A 26,924-nucleotide genomic window follows, 5' to 3' on the forward strand; every position below is an offset into this window, starting at 1 on the left:
AAAACATGAATTCCCCAAAGAAGATGACATCCTATTAGACCTAATTTAAGAAACTCATCAAAATGTAGTAGAAAAAGCTTGAACCACACACAACTATTGAGAAATTTGAGTATAAATCCCATTTTAGATTCTTGTTATCTGTCTGAATTTCCATTTGTCTTAATCTTTTTGGACCTTAATGTCCTTATCTCTAAAATGGGGACAACAATAATTATAGGACTTTTAAGAATCATTGTTATTAATCATTATTTTGTGTGCTTTTATATAACATACTTCTATAATGTCAAAGCAGAGATTTGAATTATGCAAGAAAGTTACTAAAATTTTAGAGGATTCCACAACTGGGATTACATCTCAGAGATTTATCCCCAAAACCCAAATATCTAAATTTATTCATATTGCTAAAAAAAAAAGTGGGTGATTCTAAGGTGCTATCTTTAACAACTCACATTTCTATGACATTTCAAGGTTTAGAAAATGCTTACTTCACAGAAACCCACTATGTGGGTAATCATCTCCATTTTTACTCACAAAGATGACAGAAGAAAATTGATTTGCCCAGGATCCCATGCTGGGATTTGACCCTAGGTCTAAGAAATCCCTCTGGTGCTTTTCTTCTTGATTAGTAAATTGTGATATTTAAGGTATGTTTTGGTTTACATAGGCTTTTGTGGGATGGTCTGTGAAATTTTTATCCTGTATTACATCATTTCCATGAAAAAATGTATTCCAAGTTCTAAGTGACTGACTCTCAACCTTTTGAAATACTGCTCTTTTGTAAGCTGTGGGCAGATTGTAGTCCTGGAAATTAGAATTTTTAAAGGCCTTCAGCCTCCTAGATTTTCTGCACTCTAAATGAAAGTACAGCATGGAGGTTTGCTTCTTAATATTTTATTCTTTATGGCTATTTCTTACCAAGACTTTTGGGCTTACTTTTTAGATTGGTGTCTTTAAGCAATATTTCCTCTTCTTGATCAAGAAAAGAAAATATTGTGTTAATGAGTGCAGGTTTAGCATTCTCACAATATTTTAAATAGATCAAAAATCTTGAATCTTAGAGGTCAATTAATTCAGCCTAGCACTTTGCAAATCAGGAAAACAAGACCAGAGAGCCTAAAGTATTTTGCATAAGGTGACACTGCAAGGAAGTGGGAGAGTCAAAATTCAGAGCCAGGTCTTTTAGGTATAAATCCTTCAACATTCTTTCCACTCTTCCTTATAATAATATATCACAAGATAAATTTGTATGTCCTCTTAGAATCAGCCAGACAAGAAGTTGCTGGATAGATGCTCTTCTGAAAATGATTAATAAATTTCTAATAGTTTAGGATTCTGATTGGACTTGAAATGTATACCTGGGCTACCTCAGGATGGTATATCTTTTCTTTTCTTATCTTTTTGGAATGATCAATGCCATATTTCCCCTTTCCATTGCTGCTCAAATAACTGGACCATTGGTTTATTCTGCTGCTTATGATATCCTTCCGCCTTTGAGTACATCGTTGCATAAGAAAATTTCCTTTTACTAGAACTATTATACTCCCTCCTCCACTTCTATTAAATTTTAGCAAAGTACAACCTTGACCTTGGAGAAATGCAAAGAAAACACATCTACCTCTTTGGAAGAACAACAGTGGATGTAAAATTCTGCATACTTTGTTAGATTCAATTGGCTTGCCTTCTCTCATTATTTATCTTTATTGATTTTTCCTTAAATGTTTTTCTTTCCTAGAAGAAAGGTTTTAGTCATGGGGAGAGGAGTCTTAGGGAACTTAAAGGGATCTGTCTGATATTTTAAAAGGAAACTAAATTTGATGAAAAATGAAAAAAAAAATCAGCTGAGTATTCAGTCGATTCACGAAGTGTTTCCTTAATAATTAGCCAGCCTCCAATCTACAGTCCTTTTCAAACCAAGTTAATTAAATGTAGCTCATTTCAACAAACACTTTCTGAGCTCTTAATAGACACTTAAACTTTTTACTTATCTATATATCATATCTGTTCTGTCCTTTTTATACACTTTCCTCCAAACCCCTAGTTAATGGCTAAGTATAGATCTGTTTCATTCTTCTTAATCTTTTCAGACTGAATACATTTTTATTAGAAGGCAGGGGCAATGTTTAATCTTTACTGTTTCCCCTTACCCAAGGGTCTAATACAATGAGCACTTACTGTTGACTGAAACCAGGGAAAAGATGAGTAGCATTTGAAATATATAGAAATGTTTGATGGGCAGTTCAGAAGTCCTTAGTTATAAATTAAACAGGGAAAATTGTTACCTGAGCAAAAACTAGACAGATCATTTAAATTTTCTAATCCTGTTTCCTAATTTATAACATTAGGATAATGATTCTTGGATTACTTATCACAACGGGTTATTGGGAAGAAATCAAATTGCCTTTAAAAGAGCAATTATTTTTATTTTATAGATGCCTTAAGACCAGTATGTTTTGTAACAGAGATTATTCTGAGTCAGACTCTACCTGTTTCCCTGCAGCTTAATCTAAAATATGTATATCATACATTGATTGCACCTTTATTAAAGTATCATTTGAATTCCTAATGGAAAAAACTGCACTGAAAACATAGGTTTTGTTCTTTTTTACTGGTTTAGTTGCTGAATTTAGCTCAAATAGAGCACAATGGCTCATTAAATATATTTGAAGAGAGGTGCCACATATAACATGTTCCAAATCAATCTTTCTTTACCTAGAATATATAATGCTTATAATAAGTAACCTCTCCCTTCCTCCTCTTTTCTTCTCATCTTTTTTTTTTTGCATGTTTTCTTATAAGCTGAAAGTGCTAAGTGTTCTGTTAGATGAAAAGTTCAGTAATTTTCCACAGCAAAATAAGCTCCCAAATGGTTTGGGAGAAAAATGATGATACAAAATTCTCAGAAGATAGGAAAGTATCTTTGCCTTCTCTGTTCCAGCTCTAAAGATCTGATTATCAGCTCCAATTACAAAAACTAACAATGCCAAGGTATAGAATGTTAACCTGTTTCTGCCAAGTTTCTTTCAACTTAATGATGTCTTGAACTAGTAGGAAGCATATGGCTACAAAGGCATGGTCCTGAATTTTTTTCCAACAAAAATACCAGAACTCCTAAGTTAACCTTGGGCAGCTGAGTGCTTTCTCTCAATAGTGCTACTGCTGCCGAAGTCATTTTTGAGACTTCTTCCTTGTAATTATTGTTATAATTTTGCAAATTACTTTGAATATTCATGGTGGTAACAAATCTTTGACCTTGGAGGGTGTATTTAATTTTTGGAAGCTGACAAAGACATTTAGGAATTCTAAATTCTGGTGAAAAAAGTCAGTGATTGAAATAATTCTTTTTTTTTAAAGTCAAAAATTAAATAAAGAGATGGATTTTTTTTCTTGCGTGTCGTTTCACCTAAAGCTACAAAGAAGGGGTCCAAAAATCTTTTCAGTATTACCAGCTCCCTTGAAATAACTGTATGATCATCTAGGTGAATTATTTTGATGGTCAGCGATCATTTGTATGTATAAGCTTTTTTATGTATACATATCTGAATGCATATATCTATTATACTAAGTCATATTTTTCCCTCACATTTTCTCAGAACATGCACCCAATATTGCAATTTTCATTAAATTAATAATTATTTTTTTAATTTAAAACAGGTTTAATATTTAATCATTAAAAATGTACACATACATATATGTTCTGAAAGAAATTGAGGAAAACATATGTGACCTAGTGTAATATATACGCATATATTATGCTATTATACTTAGAATGTGTATATTTTAAAATAGTTACATACATATATGTATATATAGATTTTTAATCAGCCCTTTAATATTAAAACATAATTATTAATTAAATGAAAATTAAAATATATACACTTGTGTGTATATTTCTTTAAATCAACTATTTTTAATCAGCATACACATATGTGTATTTTAAATAAATCTTTTTTCTTTGAAGTACTGAGCATATATTCTGAGAAAATCTGAAGAAAACACCTATGAGCTAATATAACATATACTATTATACTCAGAACTTACACATCCAAATGATTATTGACCATCATGATAGTCACCTAACACACACGTACATATATATATACACACACACACACACACACACACATACATAAATACATACATACAGGAATATATTTATATATTATATATTTAATACATACAATGTCATATATATATATAAAATCAGTCTCTTTTCTTTGCAGTATTGGGGATGTCTTCTGAGAAAACCTGAGGGAAACATTCCCCAATATAATTAGTGTTTTTTCCACGTAAAGCAATTACAATTTGGGTGAATTTCGTTGGAAGTGACAATTGAGATTGACTTTTACATACAAGTTAACACTAGTTCACTCATAAGAACTATGGAGTAGGGAGGAATCTCCAATTCAGCTCTTACTCAATTTACTCTAGGGACATGCCTTCTTCCTACATCATAAATATAAAGCTTTTTGATAATTTTTCAACTTATTTCAATATCCCCAGAATGACATAGTTTTCAATATAGAGATAGATAAACTTTATATTTAGGAAAGAAATTTGGATGTTCCTACATGCTTCAACACACACACACACACACACACACACAATGGAGGAACTTGGGGAAATGACCATGATAACTTCAGTGAAAGTTTAGTGAAGTGACAGTGAGAGTAGAAAAAAATAGTCGTAGAAGTCAGAAAAACTGAAAGAAGCTGGATCAAATATTCTGATTTCTCATTCCTTTTAATAAAATAACAAAATATTGATTCTTAAAACCTACCTCTTTCAACCAGCTAAACTGTTCACATATGAAAGGAGAAGTAGCTCACAAAGGAGAAGGACATCTCAGTCTTCTCAGCCTCAGTGGTCCCTTCTAGTACCTAATCCCTGCTCCCATACCAAATATAGCTACCACAACCTTTGATCTTTCTATTTCCAAGGAATTAGAAATATGGTTAGTGCATAGTAACAGATGTAGACCAAGCTTTTGTAGATAAGGACTCAAGTGAAATTATGATATATGAAATAGCCTAATAGCAATCAAGATGAGAATAAATTCAGTAGGAGGGTAGTCATAGAAGGAGATAGAAGGACAGGAAATTTTAGTCAGTTAGAAATTCCAAAGATTTTAATCTTCCAAGTAGAACATACCTGCAGAATGTTGAGAATTTAGACATAACTACTGTACTGGGTGGATATCATGGTTAGATTAAGTCAGTAAAGGGAGAGGGTAGATATGGATATGATCTTCCCACAGGAAAGCCAAGTTTCCATTAGTTAGAGATATTTTTGAGGAAAAAATTAAGGTTTGAGGGAATTTGGGGAATGTAATACAATAGAAGTTCAGAAGGACAGACTGAGAGGAGACAGAAAAATAGGAAGAGACAGAATGTGATTGAGGAGAGGCACAGTTGAGTTGGGATAGGAATGGGGGGAATACAAGAAAGAAGTTGCTGTTTTATTTGGTATTTCAGGGTCATGAGGATTAAGAAGGGTGGAAGCTTAGAGATAGATTACTATAGCATTTTAGTCATAATGAAGGGAAAGTGGTAAGACAAATTAGCACAAGTAATGGAAGAGCTTATCACAGTCACTATCCAATTAGAATGTCACTTGGTTAGAATGATGTTTAGAATGTTTTTTTCTCCCTAAATTTAGCTCCTCAAAAAAGAGAATTCCCTCTGGCTAAAGGGTGCCTAATCATAAAATAAGAAAGGAGCTGATTTTTGAGAGAAAAAAAAAGAATTGAGGGAATTTTATGACAATAAATTAGGCTGAGATGCTTTTTATTGAACTCCAATAGTTGATTACTTAACAAAAGCTAAGTATTTTGGAAAATTTGGAATAGTAAAATGTTAAACAAAAATAAAACTGGAACTGTTTGGATGGAAAGAACTAGGTTGTAGAGGATTTTAAATGTTGGGCCAAAGATTTTACATTTTTCCTAAAGGAAGCTATTGAAGATTTTGATTAGAGGAGTAATATGGTCTATGTTTCAAGTTTTGCTAGGTTAAATCATGGGCCATACATGTGAGGGATAAAGAAATGTGTGAAAGTGGGTTAGTCAAATTTACTGTACATTTAACTAGTCAGGCACTCTGCATATTGTTCATACTGGTCTCTGCACTTAAAATATCCTTTTCTGCTTCTACTTCTTAATTTTTCTGCCTTTTCTCATCCTTCTCATGCAGTCCAAAGACCAGTTCCATTCAACTGCTTATTTCTTCAACTCTCGGATACGTCTTCAAATGATCTAATAACACTTTACAATCTTTTTATGTATGTTTTATAATAATTTGTCTACAGTGTAGATTTGTCTAGTGAGTCATGATGGAGGCCAGTATTCTTGGTTTATTCATCTTTGTACTTGTTATGGTGCCTACAACAGTTCACTGTACATAATGAGCGCTTAATAATAGCTTTTAAAAAAATTATTTTTGATTTAAAAAAATTTAAGGAAAAGGACAAAATGAATTTTTTTTCCAGTAGTTGTTTTAGAAGTGCTGTATATCACTGCATACTTTCTTCCATGTCTCTGGTGCCTGTCAAAATCTAAAACTTGAAATCCCGTGGAGAAATTGTTAAAAGAAGTATGTGAGTTATGGAAAGGACAGGTACAGAGAGATTGTAGATTTCTAAGAGCACCTCTATTCACTTTGCTATTCCCTTATTTCAGTGATTTGCTGTCGTCTGAATACCTGGAGAGACACATTGACCATGGAGGAAATATTGTGGAAGTTAAAGTAAGTGAAACTTTTCTCTTGTATGTATGTATGTGTATGTAGATAATTTGTGAAACTTTTGCTTTAGACAAAATATAAAGATTAAATTTCTCTGTTGTGGGAATTCTAATTAAAATAGTGAAGTAGCATAGTGACTAGGGCACTGGACTTAGAATTATGAAGATTTGAAATTCAAAGCCAGCTTTAGATGCTTTCTGTGTGGCCCTGGGCAAGTCACCTAATTGCTGTGTGCCTCAGTTTCTTTATCTGTAAAGTGGATACACTATAGCACATAACTTCCAAGATTGTTGGAATAATATTTTAATAATATTTAAAGTGCTTTGGAAATCTTAAAGTGCCATATAAATATTAGCCATTATTGTTATGAAGCAATGTGGAGAATTATTTTATAATTTATCAATTATCTCTCAGGGGGATCGCCCAGTTTGGGGAATCTTCACTTAATAGATATAAAGCCAATTGTCCTTGGAATACTAAAATGTTTCTTTTAAGTGCAAAATATAGACAGACAGACACATAGATGTTAGGATAGATAAATGATAAATAGACAGTATAGATGGATGGATAGGTAGATAGATGGATAGATAGAGAAGCAGTTAGATAGTTTGGATAGATAGATGATTAATAGATAAACAGAAAGATAGGGTAGATAGTATAGATTAAATAGATATATAGAGATAGACAGACAAAGAATGTACATATATAAATGTTCCTTTTTCTTTTTAAAAATGTTAGTTTCTATTGGCGTTTTTGCCTTTTTTATATCATTAGGGCTCAGTCTGGTGCCTGGCACATAGCAAGAGCTTACGTAATAAATGTTGCTGATTGTTGACTGTTGATTCTGTGTCCCTGTAGTGTAAAGGAGGAGTTAGTTTCAGAAGACAATGCCATTCAGAAACCTAAAAAATTGAGCACCGTTACCTGCCTCCTATGACCAGCAGGATATAAGTGATGCTAATCACCTATGTCAGTTTGGCAGGTGTGACTTTCCTGTTCTTTGTGGGGAGTTTGGGAAGGAGCAAGTATTAGCTTTCCAGCATCTGTGGAGGCAGGGCCTGTGAGTGAGAGCTTGGAGAGAGCATTCCTGTTTTTTCATCAGTGTCATACAATAGAAAGAATACTGAGTCCCTCATCAACTTGGACCTTAGTTTCATTTTCTGTAAAATGTAGGAATTGGACTGTTAGCCTCAAAGGTGCTTTACAACTTGAAATCTATGGATTTACAACTCATCTTGCCTGGTGATCTTGCAATAAATGATTGTTGAACCCACCTACCCCATCCCCAACCCCTTCATGTCTTACTTATTTTAATGTGATAGAGGAAAGCAGAAAAGAAAAATAAAACAAAAAACTTAAAGTCAGAAGGGTATGATCTAGAAGAGCTTGGTTTTGGTAGACTACCTTTTCTTGGATTACCTCCTTTTGATATACAGTAATGTCTTAGTAACAAAGACTCTAGTTGTGCCTTGAGAGAAAACCCCCTTCCTCTCTCCTTTCTGTACTATTGTTTTCACTACTTTTCTCCATCAGTTAGAAGAAAATTTTTTCTAAGGCCCCAAATCTGCTGTATTGGTTCCCCAAATTTTTTTCCCAGTAATATGGAAGGAAAGAATGTGTCATTCCATTATTATCCTTAGAAAATTGTCTTTACTGGAATTAAGACGTCTCAATCACTTCTTAATCTGCATTCCCCTACCCCACCCCCAAATTCCCAGTTTCCAAAGCCCGGGGACCTGGTATGCCAAAATACTAATGCCTGAATACTTCCCCTTTTCCTCCCTTTAGGAAACCGCACTGATCCCATCCATCACTTTCACTTGTTTCCAATCCATTAAAAAATCTAATTCAAAAATTTCCTCTGGGTTTTCTCCAGGAACACAGTGCAACTGTTGAAGATTGCCCTATCAGTTTGAATTTCAGATGCCATTTACTTCTCTGCTAATCTCTCTCTGTTGTGCCTTCATAGTAGGTTTTCTCCCCTCCCATGATTGTACCCATTTAGGAAGTTTACTTTTTTTATACAGGAAATCCCAGATTTTCCTTCTTCTCTTGGTAATCCATGTATTTACTTTCAGGATTTTGTTGTGGTTATTTTCAAGTGAGACTTTCTATACAGTCCTGTGTTGCTTCTTTGATTTTTCTTTTCCGAATGCCATTTAAAAAATTAATGTCTCATCTGTCAGCTTTCTGGTTTAAGGTTTGTTTGTTTTTGTATGTACATTTTCATTTTATTGTCGGGGCTATTTATTATTTATTATTACATGTTATTATTAGAATAATAATTTCTAAGGACAAACAAAATCAAGCCAAGAGTTATTTTTACTTTTCATTAATCTGACTGTTTATAAAAAGTTATATGCATATATTGGATTTAACATATATTTCTACCATGTTTAACATATATTAGATTACTTGATATCGCATATGTTTAGTCTGGGAGGAAATGTGATTCAATAGGAAGGGGGTTAGTGGTATAGGTCTTTGTTCTGTAGAGGATTCTGATACCAGGGAGGTGAAGCTATGATAGGTGAGTAAATTAGATTTAAGTGAGGAAGGCAAAGTCACCTGACTCTCCTCGGAAGCCATCTAATTCCAGAGAGCAGGTATATATCAGAATGACTAGAAATGGCCCTGGAGAACAATACTATATGATGACCAGTTCTGATGGACCAGGCCATCCTCAGCAACGAGATCAACCAAATCATTTCCAATGGAGCAGTAATGAACTGAACCAGCTGCCCAGAAAAAGAACTCTGGGAGATGACTAAAAACCATTACATTGAATTCCCAATCCCTATATTTATGCACACCTGCATTTTTGATTTCCTTCACAAGCTAATTGTACAATATTTCAGAGTCTGATTCTTTTTGTACAGCAAAATAACGTTTTGGTCATGTATACTTATTGTGTATCTAATTTATATTTTAATATATTTAACATCTACTGGTCATCCTGCCATCTAGGGAAGGGGGTGGGGGGGGTAAGAGGTGAAAAATTGGAACAAGAGGTTTGGCAATTGTTAATGCTGTAAAGTTACCCATGCATATACCCTGTAAATAAAAGGCTATTAAAAAGAAAAGAAAAGAAAAGAAATGGCCCTGGAGGCAGTAGGAGACTTTGGCTTTAAAGTTGGTCTTTAACAGGTCTCAGTTTGATCAAGGCAATGACCAATCAGAGATTGATTATTTGGAGTCAAAAGACCTAAATTCACATTTCAGTTCTACTAATTATGATGTTTCATCCTGAGAAGTCGTTTAACAATCCTAGGCTCAATTTTTTTTGTTGTGTATTGAGTGAAATGGATTGGATTATCTCTTTTAGAATGTAAGCACTTTGAGGACAGCCTCTATCTTGCACAGAGCTTGTCTGTTTGTTTTTTAAATCCCAATGTTTAACCCATACTAAACATTTAATGGGGCATCTAGGTGTTGCAGTGGATGGAATTCCAGCTCAGGTATCAGGAGGACCTGAGTTAAATCTTGCCGCAGCCATTTAATAGCTGTGTGACCTGGACAAATTAACTCTGTTTGCTCAATTCCTTATCAGTAAAATGAGCTAGAGAAGAAAATGGCAAACCATCTGATATCCTTGCCAAGAAAACCCCAAATAGGGTCCTGAAGAATTACACATGACTGAACAACAACAAAATATTAATAGATCCTTTTTATTTATTCATTATTTTAAGATAGCTTTTAGTTCTGAATCTGTGATCCTATGAAGACAAGACATTTTAAAAATAAAGATTACATAGTGAGTTTACTGGCTAATTTTAAAAGTCGAGATTAATTTAGAATTATTCTGGTTAATCTTTTTATTTTCAAACACAGTTGAAAATATTCGTTAATGAGATTCCTGCACATTCATTATCTCATTGACTTGTTATAAACATCCTGTGAGAAAGCACAAGAATGATAATTCCCATTTTCCATATGAGGGTACTGAAGATTAGGAGATTATAGGAGTTTTCCAAAGTCACACACACAAGACTGGAGTTAAAAACCGCAAGCATATTGCTTTCCAAAATGTCTTAGCTCACTTTCCTGCTTTGGTAAAAAACTTTGGAGTGATTATCATTTTATGGTTCCTTGGTGTGAGACATCCTTCAGTGCTTCGGTGTCAGTTCTGAACACTCTTCCTCCTTGGAGAATACTGTGTCCACAGAAGCTAGAAATAGGGGAGACTGAAATGGCACATAAACAGAATCCGGACCCTCCTGAACGTGTGTACCAAGAATAGCTCAGTCATTGATAACTCGGTTATCTTGTCCTTATCCTTTTCCCTAAGGCTGAATGCAGTAAAGTATTCTTGGTAATTGAAATTTCCTGTTTGATAGGTGACAGTTAATTGAGGTTTGTGCACCAGGGTAGGAAGAGATTGTATCACACTTTGATTTTTATTGTATTTGCTTACAGCTTTTATTTCTATAAATATTGTGTAAATTTGGTGATAACCTTAAAATTATTTATGGTCTTTTATTCTTAAACTTAGAGATGGTTTTTGGATGCACTTTCAATTATAACTATAATTAATAACAACAAATTATTATATTATTATAATACACTATTATATCATATAAATACAATTGATTTATTAGGATAATATAATATACTATGATATTGTAACAATATAGCATAATTATGGTAATATAATTGCTATATCGTGCCATAATACTATATTAATAATACTATAACATGTAACAAATTAAATAATGACAATAGCTCTTATTCACATAGTGCTCTAATGTTTTCCTCACAGCAACCCTCTGAGGTAGGGAGTGCAAATATTATCATCTAGATGTTATGGTTGAGGAAGCTGAGACATAGAAAAATCAGGCGTTTTGCCTTTGATAATCTCATACTGGATAGAAAGATGAATCTAGGATGATCTGTGTTGAAGTACTGCCTTTAGCACATACTGGCTGCCACTCTAAATAAGCCTTTCTTTTTTTTTAAGAGGCATTTGGAGTTAAGTGTCCTGCCCAAGGTTACCCAGCAGTAAATATCTGAGAATATATTTGCTTCTGACTTCAGAGCCAGTGTTCTAACTAGTTCTAATGCAGCTCCCTGTCCTAAGTCTTTTAACTTCTCAGTGTTCCAGGCAACTTTGATTTATAAATTATAAAGATTATAAATTATAAGATTATAAATTTCCAAGAAATCAAGGTATCTGTAAACACCTATTGAAGACTTACTCTATAGTAGTCACTGTGCTAAGTTCTAGAGATACAAGAAAATCTTTAAAATTTCCCTGACCTCAAAAAGTTTACATTCTACTGTGGGGAAAACCATGTAAGCAACTAATAATTACTAAAAGGTTTAATAGGACTGGAAAAGGTTTATAGGAGAGGGTAGGATTTGAGCTGAAGACTAAAGAAAGATGAGGAAGATATGAAGTAAAGTGTTCCAGACATGCTGGCCATGTTTGGGAAACTGCAAGACCAGTGAAAATGGGAACAAAGCATAAGAAGACTGGAAAGGTACAGGGAGACCAGATTATGCTGAGCTTCAAATTCAGGCTTAGAGATAGTAGGGAGGCCCCTGAAGGTCTCTGAGCAGGAGAGCAACATGATCAGACTATATTTCAGAAAGCTCACCTTGGTAGCTAACTAGAGATTAGAAGGTGGAGAAATTCAATTCAAGGAGACCATTTGGAAGGCATGTGACAGTTTGAACTGGAGTAACCATTGTGTAATTGGAGAGAGAAAGCAGTTGCTTGCTGCTCGGTAAGTATCTTCCCAGGAGCCCCTACCTGGAGTGAAATCATAGGTTCCATTCCCATCCTTTCCCCCTCCAGAACACTATGAAGTTAGTAGTGCTAGAATTATTATTCCCAATTTACAGATGAGAAAACTGTGGCTGAGAGACATTAAGTCTCTTTTAAATACCAGAGTCTGGATTTAAATCTGCATGTCATAATTCCATATTCCAGGTCTCTATTCTTCTCTATAGCACATTATCCCTTAAGGCAGCCAGATGAGAAGAGCAGAGGTGTCCTTCCCTTCACCCCGATTCCTGGGCTGCCCAGGTCCCCTCTAGAGTTGTGGGGTGGAAAGAGCAATATGGCTGTTTATACTATTTAATTAAGTTAGGGATCACCACCTATAATCCTGACCTCTCTGGCTTTCTTTAAGTTAAAACCCACTTTCTACAGGAAGTCTTCCCTGACCCCTCAATTCTAATGTCTTCCCTCTCTTAATTATTTCCCGGTTATTCTGTATATAGCTTGCTCTGTGTAATTATTTCCCATTTATCCTATATATAATTATTTCCCATTTATCCTGTATATAGCTTGCTCTGTATAATTATTTCCATTTATCCTATATATTTTATATATATATAGTTATTTCCCTTTTATCCTGTATATAGCTTGCTCTGTATATATTTATTTGCATGGTGTTTATGCTTTTAGATCATAAGCTTCTCGAGGGCAGGGGTTATTTTTTTTTTTTTTGCCTCTTTTTGTATCCCTAACACTTAGCACAGTGCCTGGCACATAGACAATCATAAATGTTTATTAATTGGTGAGATAGAGGGCATCTCCAAGCCTTACCATTTACCCTGCTGCTCTGCCCCCCAGACCTCAGGCACTGGCATCTGATATAGGCAGTGTATTGTATGTATCCCTGGACCTTATCATCCATATCTCCTCTGTACCCTTCAGACTTTTAGGTACTTGCCATTCATCGTGCAACTCACTTCTTTTATGTGTGTTGTCTCTACTTTTTTGATTTGAAATCCTAACATTTGCCATAGGGTTTTTAATACTAGCAGCTGCTTAATGAATATTTTTATTCATACATTTTTAATTGGGGCAAGCGGGGGATGCAGGGGATAGAGAGATGGTCTTGGAGAGTCAGGAAGACCTGAGTTTAAATAATGGCCTTAGATTCTTACTAACTGTGTTACTCTGGGCAAGTAACATAACTTCAGTTTTTCTCAGTTTTCTTCTCTCTAATAGCATCCACCTTGGAGAGTTGTTACAAGGATCAAATGAGATAGTAATATATAAATAATATGTATGTATATAATATTTAAATAATTACAAAATAATAAATATAAAAAATTGTAATTATAAAGTATAAACTCTACTTAGCATGTGTGTCTGGCATATAGTAGGTATTATATAAAGATTAGCTATTATTTTTTTATTAATTGGTTTGAGGGAATACCTTGAAAAATCAAAATCTAAAATCTAAGCTAAAGTCTTTGACTGTTTCTTGGAATGACTGTTGTATTTCAGGATTAAAACTAAAGGAAACAACCACAAACTGTTAGTTGAGCTTCATTTAAAAGTGTAAGAAGGATATTTGAGTTAAGGGAACAAGTGTGAAGTTATGTCAGCCATTGGGAAATCGCAGCAACTGAAGCTGATGGATCCTAACTGGATTGGGTGTTTGCAATATGTTTGACATAAATATGGTGAACCTTTGGAAGTGGAAATAGAGGGTGAGGAGACTGGCTTGCCTAAGGATGGGCAATTGGATTTGGGAATGGATTTTGTGCCACCTAGAAGGGCAGCACAAAAAAAAAATTATGGGGGCTCTCCATGAGCAGCCCCAGCACTTTCATCTTGGGTGAGTTATAAATCCAATTTTAAAAAATTAAAAATAAAAATAAAGAATATGTACAGAAAGAAAAAAAGAAATTCTCAGATACCCCCCAAAACAAATAGTTGACTTAGGTGAGGAACATTGGATTACTTTTATTGCCAGTCTATTAATTATTCCAGGATATCTTTTATTAAACAGTTTCTAAACTACTTAGTGTGAACAAATTCTAAATTCTAAATTTTCAGGTTAGGTATGTACATAGACAGATAAAGCTTTTAAAACTTATTGACCTCTTGTTTGAGGATAACTGGATGCTAATGTTTTCTTGGATGAATTGAGAGAACTCAAGAATAAACTGATTTAAAGTCTTAATGATGCTCATATTTTTAGGCAGATATGTTTTTCAGAATCATGGCAGAAAAGACAAAGCATAGCACCTTGACCATAGAAGAATAAAGACAGAGAGAGTAAACCTATCATTTTATGGGTACTTGAAACTCCCAGGAGAGCAAAGTCCCTCTCCCAATGTAGATTAACACTTTCTCTACAACAAGACTTCTTAAACTTTTCCCACTTGATTCCTTTTCATCAGAGAAATTTTCACACAATGCCATCTCAACTCTGAACCAAAATGTCTTTGACAGTGTTTGTGGATGCGCAATGCCCATTTTGTGTGTTCAGAACCAAGAAGTCACAACATGGGCAAGGGCTACCAGAAAAACCTCGGTTTCATTATATATTTGATTAAGAATTTTTGGTCATTGCATTTAGAAATTTTTTTTACTGTTGCCATTTTTTGCAACCCCCATATTTAGTAAGACTTTATGTGTGATTTTGGCTCATTCTTTAAGAAACTTTGCTTTATATCACCTATCAGATCCCAGGTTCCCAGGAAAGAGTCTAAGAGTTAATGGGAGAGTAGTGAGGAGGTTGAACATAATATAGTCGATGACTGGGGAATGAATAGAAGAGTTAATAACTTCAAGGAGGAATCTATCCAATATACTACAATGCTTCTGTCTATAAAAGCTGTGCAATAAATATTTGTTGAATTTTTGAAAGTTATATGGATCAGTGATGGGTCCTGAGTAAAGAACATGGAAAATGGAGGAGGGGTATGTACACATTGGGAGAATTAGGGAGAGGGAAGTAGGGAAGGGAATAAGCAAAACCATTTTCTCAAAGGACTTCATTTTTATTTGGTTTATTTTTTAAAAATTCATATCTGTGATTTTAGGATCCTGTTAGGCAAATCTACAGTTTTGTGGGAGTCATATTACAGTATCCATTTTAAAAGAATTTTGCCACAGATAAAATGAAGTGCTGAGGCAGATGAGATGGATTTTAGTGGACCCATGATAGACTTGATGTCTGCTATCTAAGTATAAGATAGGTTAAATTAGCAGAGATTGATCTCCAAATTGGTAGCAGGAATGAAGATTTTTTTTTTTTTACCACAGAGTCTCAAATACAATCCATCAAGTGGTCAAGAAGCTGTGATCTATGTCTATGGGGGGAAATACTGGGTTCCTGGTTATTTGAATTTTAAAAAGCAAATATAAATAGTTCCTGGCATCTCTGGGGAACAATAGAGTGAGTGAGTGTGATGGAAAAGATGCTTTAAAAAGAAGGAAGGTTGTGTTTTCCTAATGAGTATCCTGCTTTCCAGATTGTACTTTTCATTTAAAAAAATTTTGGACTTGAATCTCAATTATTTCTCAATTTCTCAATATCATATCTCTCTTTTTAAATAATAGCTTTTTATTTTTCAAATTACATGAAAAGATAGTTTTCAACATTCACCCTTGCAAAATAAAACAACAAAAAAATTTAGTTCCAAATTTTTCTTCCTCTCTCCTTCCCTTCCTTTCCTCTAAACAGCTAGTAATCCAATACAAGTTTAAACATCTGCAATGCTTCTAAATATATTTCTATTCAATAATATATCTTAATCTATTTCGTCACTATCATTAGTTGTCTTAAGTGAGCTCTGCTCCAGGACAAGTCATTTACTCTCATCTGTCTTATTTTCCTCATCTGTAATATATGGATAATAATAGCACCTGCCTTACAAATTTATTGTGAGGATCAAATGAGATAATATTTGTAAGTCTTTTGTAGATCTTAAATGCTATAGAAATCCTGACTATAATAATAATTACCATTATTATGTTTACCTATGGAATGGGATGTAAAAAAAATATTTTATTAAGTGCTTATCATAGTGCTAGGATACAAACAGGAAATTAAGATCTCATACTTTCACAAAATTCATTCTTTAATAGGGGAGACAACATATAAAAGAGCATTCAGTCCTTGGAGGATGAGGTCATGTGATACTTGAGCTTTTACAAGGAAAGTAGCAGGGCAGATGATAAGGTCCTGAAAGCCTTGACAAGTCAGATGGTCCCTGACAAAGAGGATTCAAATAAATTCAAAGGTCACAATGGAGGGGGTTCTGGGAGACCTCCAAGAGAGGTGGAGTTGAGGGCAGAAGGACGGTCATCCACCAGCTGAGTGTGGCTAACTAATACTTTATGGGAGTTGGTCAAAAGGTCATTTCTTTTCATTTGAAAAAGAGAAATCTTTGCCCCTGGTTTAGCCTCCTTTGTTTTACAGAGAAGACAGGACAAAACAATGGAAGGAAAGTTGTAAAACTTCATAAAAAAATCACTTAAAATGGCCAGTTCTCAGAAAAACAATATCCTTTCACCTTGAATTTATGGTATAATGCTTTTGAGCTCTTCCAAAATTATGAAGCATGAACTGGGAGCTGCCTGCTTGAGTCTAGCTCCACCTTAAATCAGCAATAATTCCCTCCCTTTTCTTTCTTTCTTCTCTCTTCCTTCCCACCCTAATCTCTCTCTCTCTCTCTCTCTCTCTCTCTCTCTCTCTCTCTCTCTCTCTCTCTCTCTCACACACACACACACACACACACACACACACACACACACTCTGATGTTTAGGTTTATGGATCTGCAAGATGGAAGAAGCAATGTTTGCTACTTGTGTAACTTACCCGGGTAATGAAATAATATATGTGAGGTCTTGTAAGAGATTTGTCTTCAGTAGAGAGATACTAAATTAATAATACGGTGCTATAACTCTGTGGATTAGCCTTCCTTAAGAAATCATTGTTCTGGATCTGCCACTGGTTACAGAATTTTATCTCATACAAAGCGTAGGTTATATTTTAGTGATCGGGCTGTTAATAAAGTGTTCTCTTTAAATGACAGCACTATTACTTAGCATAGCTTTTTCCATAGACAAGACTATTCTTACAGTATCATGGCAAATAATGGAACAGTAGAAAGCTCCAGCTGTTTCTCCTTTGACAAAGGAAAAAACCTAAAAATGGCTATTATCCTGCCAGACTGCAGCAGAGATGCAGTTCCCCCTCCCCCTTAGATGAACAAAAGGGTTAATCTGTTTTTGCTTACCCTAGAGTTCAAGTTTCCTTATCGATTCTCAAAAGTGCATTATCATTCTGAATCAAGCTTGCCCTGCAGAAGCAAGAAGAAGACTCAATTATGGAGGAGAGCCCAGAGTCTGCCATGCAGTGCCCTTTGTTGTGCTGGCCCAGCCACCCCGGCTGGAGGTGCAGGGATGCAGCTTCGCCTTCCCCGTCCCAATCCCTGCAGTGCAGCCAAGATCCTTTTCATCTCCCCTTAGGTTATCAGTCTATCACTGAGGCTGCCGCTGAGATCAAAGTCAAGTGCAGCTGGTGCTGCTGAGGAATCCACACAGGGGCTCCTTCCCCACTCCCAGCCACCTTGTACCTTTCTTCTTCTTTTATTTTTTTAAGATCTTATTTGATATTTTGTTTTTCTCAATCATATGAAAACAATTTTTAAAAACATTTTCCCCCAAATGTTGAGTTCTAAATTCTCTCTTTCCCTTTTCCCATTGAGAAGGCAAGCAATTTGACATAGGTCATGTGTAGTCATGCAAAACACATTTATTTCCATGTAAGTTATTCTTTGAAAGAAAACACAAGCAACAACAACAAACAAACAAACAAACTCCTAAGAAAAATAAAGAAAGCAAAGGAAAAAGTATCTTTGATCTGGATTCAGCCTCTACAAGTTCTGTCTCTGGAGATGGACTTTCATCTTAAGTCTACAGAATTGTCTTGGATCTTTCTCTTTTCTTCTTCTTCCTTCTTCTTCTCTCTCTCTTTCCAGTTCTTCCTCTCTCTCCTTCCTTCCTTTCTCCCTCTTTCCCTTCCTCCCTGCATCTCTTTCTTTTTCTTTCTTTCTTTCTTTCTTTCTCTTTCTTTCTTTCTTTCTTTCTTTCTTTCTTTCTTTCTTTCTTTCTTTCTTTCTTTCTTTCTTTCTTTTCTCTTCCTCCCTCTCTCCTTCCCTCCCTCCTTCTCTTCCTTCCTTCCTTTCTTTCTCCCTTCCTTCGCTTTTTTCCTTCCTTACTTCCTTCCTCTCTCTATCTCTGTGTGTCTGTGTGTATGTCTCTCTCTCTGTGTGTGTCTCTCTCTCTTTCTCTCTGTCTCTGTGTGTGTCTCTCTCTTCCTTCCTTTTCTGAAGCAATTAGTGGAATCTCCCTTTCAAAATGCTTATATTTTCTTCCCTCCGTCTTTCTTTCCTATTAGAGAAAACAGTATTTTACCATAGTAGGACTCCTTTTGAATAATTCAGCTATCAGTCATTGAGACAGTAACCAAATCAGAAGCCCTGGGAACTTATTTTTAGCTTGAGTAGAAAGGTTTTCTGAAACCAATCTAATTTTAGAATTTGTCTCAATCTGCTCCTAATTTTATCTACCTTTCTTCTAAATCCAGATTTCAAAGTAGTACCCCATCAGTCTTAACTCTCACCTCTCATATGCCCGAAAGCATCATTTTCCTTGTGTTTTACTAGGAAGTTGCTGATCAGTGGAGAAAATCAGTGGCATGCATTTTAACACTTTCTGACAGGCAACATGTTAAAGCAAAGGCCCTTACCAGGGTCCTTTGAGGGTCTATGGCTGCCATGGTGACAGATTCTTTCTGCCTTCCTGTTGGCCTCTGGAGGATAGTGAGCTTTCTCTTCACCACAATATATGTAAATAGAGCTGATGAAAAATTAACCCAAGAAATTAATAGTTCCATGTGAGGGATGCTTTGCAGATACAACTATCCAAATATGACTCTCTATGATCATAAGCAACTAAAAGAATTGCTCACCCTGATGCTTTTCCTTTGAGAGAGAGAGAGAGAGAGAGAGAGAGAGAGAGAGAGAGAGTGTGTGTAAAAGCATCAGGGTGAGCAATTCTTTTAATTGCTCATGATCATAGAGAGTCATTCTCAGGTGGTAGTGTTTTTGCCTTATTGCTTTTTGCCTGCAAGGCAATGCAGGAATCATCTTCTTTCTATAATGAGTCAAAAAAAATAATAATCCAAAATGTTGTTAAAGTCTCTTTTTAAAGTCTGATAACTTAGAATACATTCTTGAAAAAATCTTTATGAGGTAACAAAATAGATTTGAAAATACATTTTCTATTGTTCCCAGTGATGATCTTACTATCTGCATGCCTTCAATCTGATTTCAGTTAAAAAAAAAAACAAACAAACTAGTAATATATATTTTATTTATTAACAAATCCTCCTTATTCCTACATTCCTAGTTACTATATTCAGTATATTCTACCTTGATGTTTCCTGTATGAAAAGTCATGAATGGACATATCGGTGATTCTTTAAAACATAAATTTCACGTGTATATCCTGAAAATTAATTAAGAGAAAATGAAAAGAAAATGTTTTAAGTTTTGATTTTATGTTCTCCTGACTTAGAAAGCTATGTTGCTAGCCCAGTCTAAGCAGGTGCTTTCCATAGTAGTGGAATCTATCCCTGGTGTGACTTCATTTATTTGCTACATTGATAATGCCTTATATAAAATAAATAAATAAAGATTAAAAGAACCTAACAAGTTTCATTCTACTTCTTGAGTAGTAGACACAAGACTAGATACCAACTAGCAAACTTATGACAATTTCTTTATGTAACTCCTTTTTCAGAAGTCTCTTCCATAGATATTATGTAGAGCATAATAGATTTTTATCATCTTTTTTTAAGAAAGAGAGATATTAGGAGTCAAAGTTGTGTTTGTCTTTCTATGGATAATAGAAATTCTCCCAATAAAACTGAGAAGAGTGCTTAAGGTTATCTTTGTCCTAAGTAGATCTCTGTGATAAATGTATTTAAGGGAATAAGTAATATTCAGTTGTGAGCTATTTGCAGTAGTTTGAAATTCTTGCATATACTGCCCTGAAGCTGTACTGGATGCTGCCTGGTAAGAGGCCAAAACCTACCCTAACTCTCTCTGGAAGTACACTAATTCTCTCAGGCCACAGAAAACAACACAGTTATTTACAATTCAGGTCATTTGAAAAAGAATTAACTTCTCCTTTCACTCTGGTAGCCCTGATCCACATTGATTGAACCAAGTCTGCTGAGTTATAATTTCACTTTGATTAATGAAAAATTCACCTTCATTAAAGAGATGGAAAGAGAAATGGAGTGGATATCTGCTCCACCGATATTCCCAAAGTTAAGGAATCTATAAAGTTAGCATATCTTCTCATGTACCGATTTACCACAGGTCCTAACGCTCAGGTTGATTTTTCAGTCATGTCCAAATCTTCACCACCCTTTTTGGATTTTTCTTGACAAAGACACTGGAATGATTTGCCATTTCTTTCTCCAACTGATCACTTTTCTCAATAAATAAACTCCAGTGGCTTCCTATTGTAGAGTAAAATATAAACTTCTCTGGACTTCAAGTTGGTCTGAATTTATTTTCTATATCTTTTTAATACACTTCTTGCCTTCATCTACCCTATGTTCCAATTACACTGGATTTCTTATTCCTCATATATGAACCTGAATAGTTAATATTATTCTGAGCAGTCATTTCTGCCCCCCCCCCATTTTCTTGTACTTATTTTGTTATATTTTATATTATAAACATATGAATATAGTTTGAAGAAAGTATTTTAAGGACAGGACTCATTTCATTTTTGTTTTTGTATCCCTCGCACCTAGTACAAAGCCTAAAGCAGGGTAGGTATTTATTGATTGATAAACATAATGGGCAGCAAGGTGACACAGTAGATAGAACATGTAGGGCCTGGAGTTAGAAAGACTTAAATTTAAATCCAGCCTCTGACACTTACTAGAATGTGACCTTAGGCAAGTCACTTAATCCACTTTGTCTCAATTTCCTTGTATGTAAAATAAGCTGGAGAAGGAACCCACTCAAGTATCTTTGCCAAGAAAACCCCAAATAATCAGGAAGAGTCAGATGCAACTGAACTACTTAACAAAACCATAATCTAGATAATTATATTATTATTATATAGCATGATATTCTGATGAAATAAATACTTATTTTAGGAATAGCAAAAGTTCTACCCATAATAGCAAATAAATTATAACAAAATGTTTTAGCTACTATCATTTCTACTTGTTTTATTTTGCAATTCAGTTTTGTTCATTAGTTAGAATGCTTTCAGTAGCTTATATATTTGTTGTTATGAATAGAAATGTTAGGTGGAAATTTTTACTGTTTTATTCAATTAAATCTTAATCATTCAAATGACAAATTCTAATTGTTCAATATGAGGTATGAGAAGGTATTCTTTCTTACCTACCTTAGTATGGAACTTATTACACATTCCTTCAGGTTTTTCATAGATATTTTAGATTAGATTGTACATTTTCTTTTTGAAACACAGCACTAAACTTAGGGTAGCTCCATGACTAACAAGATATTACAATTTGAAATTTATTGCCGTCTTGGAAAAAAGCAAACACATGAACTAGTTCTTATCACTAATGTCTAATACTGATTTCTCCTATTGTGGGTTGGAAGTTCCCTTCAAAATTTATGGGGATTACACAAATAGAGGAAATGGACAGTTGTGGTTTAGACTGGAACCAAGCCAAAAGAGTTATTTGATTGTAAACCTGCCAAAGTGCTTGAACACTCACCCACCTACCCAATAAGCCTGAGTAAAACTGCTATATAAATCTAATAATTGAGTTAATCAACTGGAGGCTTCTAATGTTATTTATTGCCATGTGCTTCTCCTAAACATACTCTTTAAACTAAATCCTTCCATTTCTTTTGTATCCTCCTCTTGGAACTTGATGAGTTCTGTTTTGTTTTTCTGGCAGACGCATCTAGACATATGCTTCTTTACTATCTTAAAATCAATGTGGCTTCAAGGAGGCCTCAGATGTCATGCTTTCATTCTCTTTTGCATTAGAGAAAATGATTCTTTGGGGATTAAGTAAAAATTGCCTTCCCTTGGGACTCGTCTAATTCCATCATCATGTATAATGTATCAGCTCCCTAAGTGACCCTGTTAAGATTGCAAGTGGTCTTAACTTGTGGCTTGAAAAAGCATCTATTGGTCCATTATGAGTTTACACAGGTTAGGTATCTTAGAGCAGGGGGTGGTAAGGAAGAGGGACAGCTGTTGCCAGCATGCGTCTTCTCTGAGCTCTTTTAGCATCTGTGATGACAAAGCCAGCTCATGCAAGCTTACTTCTGAAATATCATCCTTCTTTTCATATTTCAATTCAACTGCACTGTGCCTCTTATTCACTAATAATGCATTAAAAGGGTTAATTCATTTGTTCATGGTCTTGAGGCTTTACCATAGCTTATATGTGCATAGAAATCAGATTTTAGAAAGAAAACTTGGTAATTTTTTGGCCATGATCCAAAATCATTGTTCCCATAGATGACCTCTGTAAATTCCCTTGGATTGTTACTATTCTACAAAAGTCAGAATGAACTATTATAGTAATTATAAAAGACCAGGCATTTCTGTTATTTCCTTTCTTTTTTTTAATCAAAAGAGTACCTGATACGGAACAGATTGTCCAATTGATAGTACTTAAAATGAGAACTGGTTATGTTTTTTTTTAATACATTTTTAAACTATGTATATTTTGAAAATTCTGAAATGTTGAATGAGTATATACTGAAATATGTATATGAAATTCTGAAATACATATAGACAGTTCTTTTTTATGTTCATTCATAGCCAAACTATAATTGGGGGATTAAATGGCTTGTGTATTCTTAAAAATCAGTTGTCAATTATTAAAGACACAGTATATGTTTTATCATTCAATCAATAAATCAGCAAACATTTATTAAGTGCCTATTATGTTCTGGAATTGTATTAGATTCTGAGCATATGAAACAGGATAGAAAAATTCTATCTAGGAAGACAACATGTTTGTAAACATAAAATCAGATACCAAAAATATACAAAGAAATACAAAACAATTGAAGGGGGAGGGACAGGAACACATAAGAAATGGGGGGAAATAAGAAAAGGCCTGTGGAAAGTAGTATATGATCTCTGCTTTGAAGGAAGTTTAGGGTTTTTAGAAGTTAAGGTGAAGAGGCAAAGCATTCCAGATATGAGGGAGAGGGAGACAGAGAAAGCCATTGCTGAAACAAAGAGATGGGAGGAGTGTCATGTTAGGAACTACAGGTAGGCCAATTTGTCCATTCCATATAGTGTGAGAAGGGAGATAATATATAACAATAAATCTCCAAATGGGGGCCAGAAATGGATGCTTTGGACTTTGAAGCTCTTTGCTGTGCCCTTTCATCTTATTTTGATAGTTCATAAGGATCTGTCTTGGGCTTTCTTCTATTTTTCCTCTCTACCATCTCACTTGGTTCATCAATTCCTGTAGATTCAATAACTTCCCTCTTTTTTTCTGTTAATTTGAAAATAAACAGAATAGAAAAAAGTAAGACAGAAGAGGAAAACAAAACAAAACAAAACAGAGCATTGTTAAGTGCCTAGAAGAACATCAGGGAGGATTTAAAATATATAACAAAAAATTTCCAGTTCAGGAAAGGACATATGAAAGTAGAAGAAATTATATTCATGAGTGTCCATCTTTTCTTTGCTTCCTTGAAAGTTGTTCTTTTGTTCTCTGCTATATACTTTTAAAATTTTTTATTCTTTTTCCTTTCATTCCTCCCACCTCCCTCAGGCAGGCTATAATTAAGCACGGATATATTTATATATGCCTATATATATACACATACTCAGGCACCTATATATATATTCACACATGTACATTCACACCCATCCAGAGATTCACATAATATACATAAAGCAATATATATATAATTTCTATATATACTCAGATACATTTATATGCATATGTTTACCCATATGTAAACATGCATCTAAAACGTTATTAGGATAGCTAAAATATAATGTAGATTTCTCTCTTAATTGACTTTAAGTTTGACTTTGTCTAAGATCAATGATTACTAGCCCTACTTTTTTTTCTAATTTTTTCTAATAAGTTCTAATTCTGATCTTTTGTTCTCTCCACTTGCAAAATCAATACCTTGGCTATTGAAAGAGCCTTGTAACTGGTCTTTCTTCCTCACATCTCTTTCTTACTCCAATCTACTCTCCACTCAGCTGTCAGTAATTTTTTCTAAAGCACAGATCTGACTAATTTGTTTTCTCTCTCGAACACGCTGGGGCTCCCTCTTCCCTCTAAGGACAAATATAAAGCCATATGTCTAGCATTTAAATTTCTTCACAACACAGCTTCTTCCTGTCTTTCCTCCTAATTGTTGCCTCTTAGTCTCTCTGGCTACCCTCAGGACTTAGCTCAAATTCCAACTTTTGTAGAAAAATTTTTCCCCTCCCAGCTGCTAATATCTTCCATCTACTCTCTATATTTTATAATACCTCCTAATTTGCAAGTTGTTTTCCCCACCAGAATGGAAGTTTCTTGACAGCAGGGATCGTTTTTGTCTTTTTTTGTATCATCAGTACTTAGCACAGTATCTGGCATATAGTAAGCTCCTCATAAATGGTTGTTGATCAACTGATTGTTTTGATTCTTACTAGAAATCTAAAACTGTAGTAAATTCAAAAGCATATTGCTCTTTAAAAGCATCAGTCTTGTAAGCCTGATGGTTTAAAATACAAAAGAAGGTGGAGGTTCAGCCATTAATTAGAGTCATGATTATTGAATCTATAGAAATTTGATGAGATCACCAAGTGAGATGATGTGGAGGGAAAAGAGAGGAAATCCCAGGACAGAGCCTTAGGAGCCACCAAGCAGAATGTGTAAATGGGAGGATACCAATGCCGACTTTGCTGATTGAATCAAATTCTGATGAGCCAACATGTTTTTGAAACCATTTTGTAGTGATGCAAAGTTGGCTGTAGAAAGCAAAATTAAAAGAATACTGTACACACTGACTACAGCTGTATAATTATAGATAATAATAACAACAACAAAGACATTTTGGATACTCAGAAAAGAAACAAAAGAAGGGCCTAGAAAACAAATAGAATAATGTGGTCATTAAGGTGTTAAAATTGTCATTCAGTTATTGCATTTGTGTCTGGCTCTTTGTGCCCCCCCTTTGGGGTTTTCTTGGCACAGATGCTGAAGTGGTTTGCCATTTCCTTCTCCAGATCATTTTGCAGATAAGGAAACTGAGGCAGACAGAATTAAGTGACTTGCCCAGGCTCACACAGCTAATAAGTGTGTCCAGGATTCTATCCATTATGGCACCAGCTAGCTGACCTTGTTAAAGTTAGTATATACATTTGTGTGTGTTTTATATTTAACAGTCAGCAAATAACATAAGTTTATGGACTTTGTTGACAGTTATTTCTGATCTTTTTGTTCACTTTTCTCACTTTTATTCATGTTTTTGTAATACTTGTACTTACCAATGGAACATGAAATTTTTAAAAAATTAAAGAAAGCTATTTTGCAGGACTGTATAAAGACATGTGACATTTTAGGTAACCTTGGTCAACTTTATTCTCAACATTCTTACCTGATAGAGTTCTTTGCTTTACTTATAATGATCAGATTTTTATTTGGAAATTTTCATAAGATCATAGGCTCAGAGCTGGAAGGAACTTTAGAAATCACTTAGTTCAACTCTATTATTTAAAGCCGAGTTAACTGAGATCTGGAGAAAGGGTATGATTAATCCAAGGACACATAGGTAACCAATTGCAAAGCCAGAATTTGAAACTAGGTCCCCAACAGCCCAACACTGCCTCCCTCATGAAGACCAATGTAATGCATCCAAAAGTTAAAAAAAAAACGTTCTAGGTTTGTGTAGATTAGGATTTTCCCCCTATTCTCTATCATTATAAACAGAGAATTTTGTCTCTTCAGTTATTTTAGTTCAGCCTTTCTCAAACTCAGGATCCCTATAAAGAAGTATATTATAATTAACATTTAGGGGGTCTCAAGACTCCTTAAAATTGAGAACTTCCTAAGCAAGTTTTGTCTATGTGGGTTATATCTATTAATATTCATTGTATTCAAAATTCAAACAATTTAGATTTCATAGATCACTTGGAGGGGAAATGGAGCATGGATCATACTTTAAAATGATATTTTAACATCATCTATTTTTAAAGTAATCCTATTCTCCTCTTTCAATATCTCTTTTCCTTTTGTTATTCTTTTCTCTAGCTTGGGAGTTTTGCTTAACTTATTATTTAATTTAAATTTCTTCCTTTTATGTAGATTAAATTTACCCCTCTTTGAAGGCTGTGGATAAGTTCTTTTATTTTAGCAGCATACTTTCCAGGGTTGTCCACATTG

At 34.5% G+C, this 26,924-nt stretch overlaps 1 protein-coding gene across 18 annotated transcripts in view; it reads left to right on the forward strand.

The window, feature by feature from the left end:
• ADAM22 (ADAM metallopeptidase domain 22) overlaps positions 1-26,924 on the forward strand; it is a 254,828-nt gene that overhangs the window by 123,719 nt on the left and 104,185 nt on the right. For all 18 annotated transcript variants that reach the window (XM_031939952.1, XM_031939953.1, XM_031939954.1 and 15 more), the window contains exon 4: positions 6,674-6,740. In XM_031939952.1, coding sequence (XP_031795812.1) covers positions 6,674-6,740 — 67 coding nt within the window. The remainder of the gene's footprint in view (positions 1-6,673; positions 6,741-26,924) is intronic.

The sequence above is a fragment of the Sarcophilus harrisii genome, chromosome 5 (assembly GCF_902635505.1).
Source record: "Sarcophilus harrisii chromosome 5, mSarHar1.11, whole genome shotgun sequence".
NCBI lineage: Eukaryota > Metazoa > Chordata > Mammalia > Dasyuromorphia > Dasyuridae > Sarcophilus > Sarcophilus harrisii.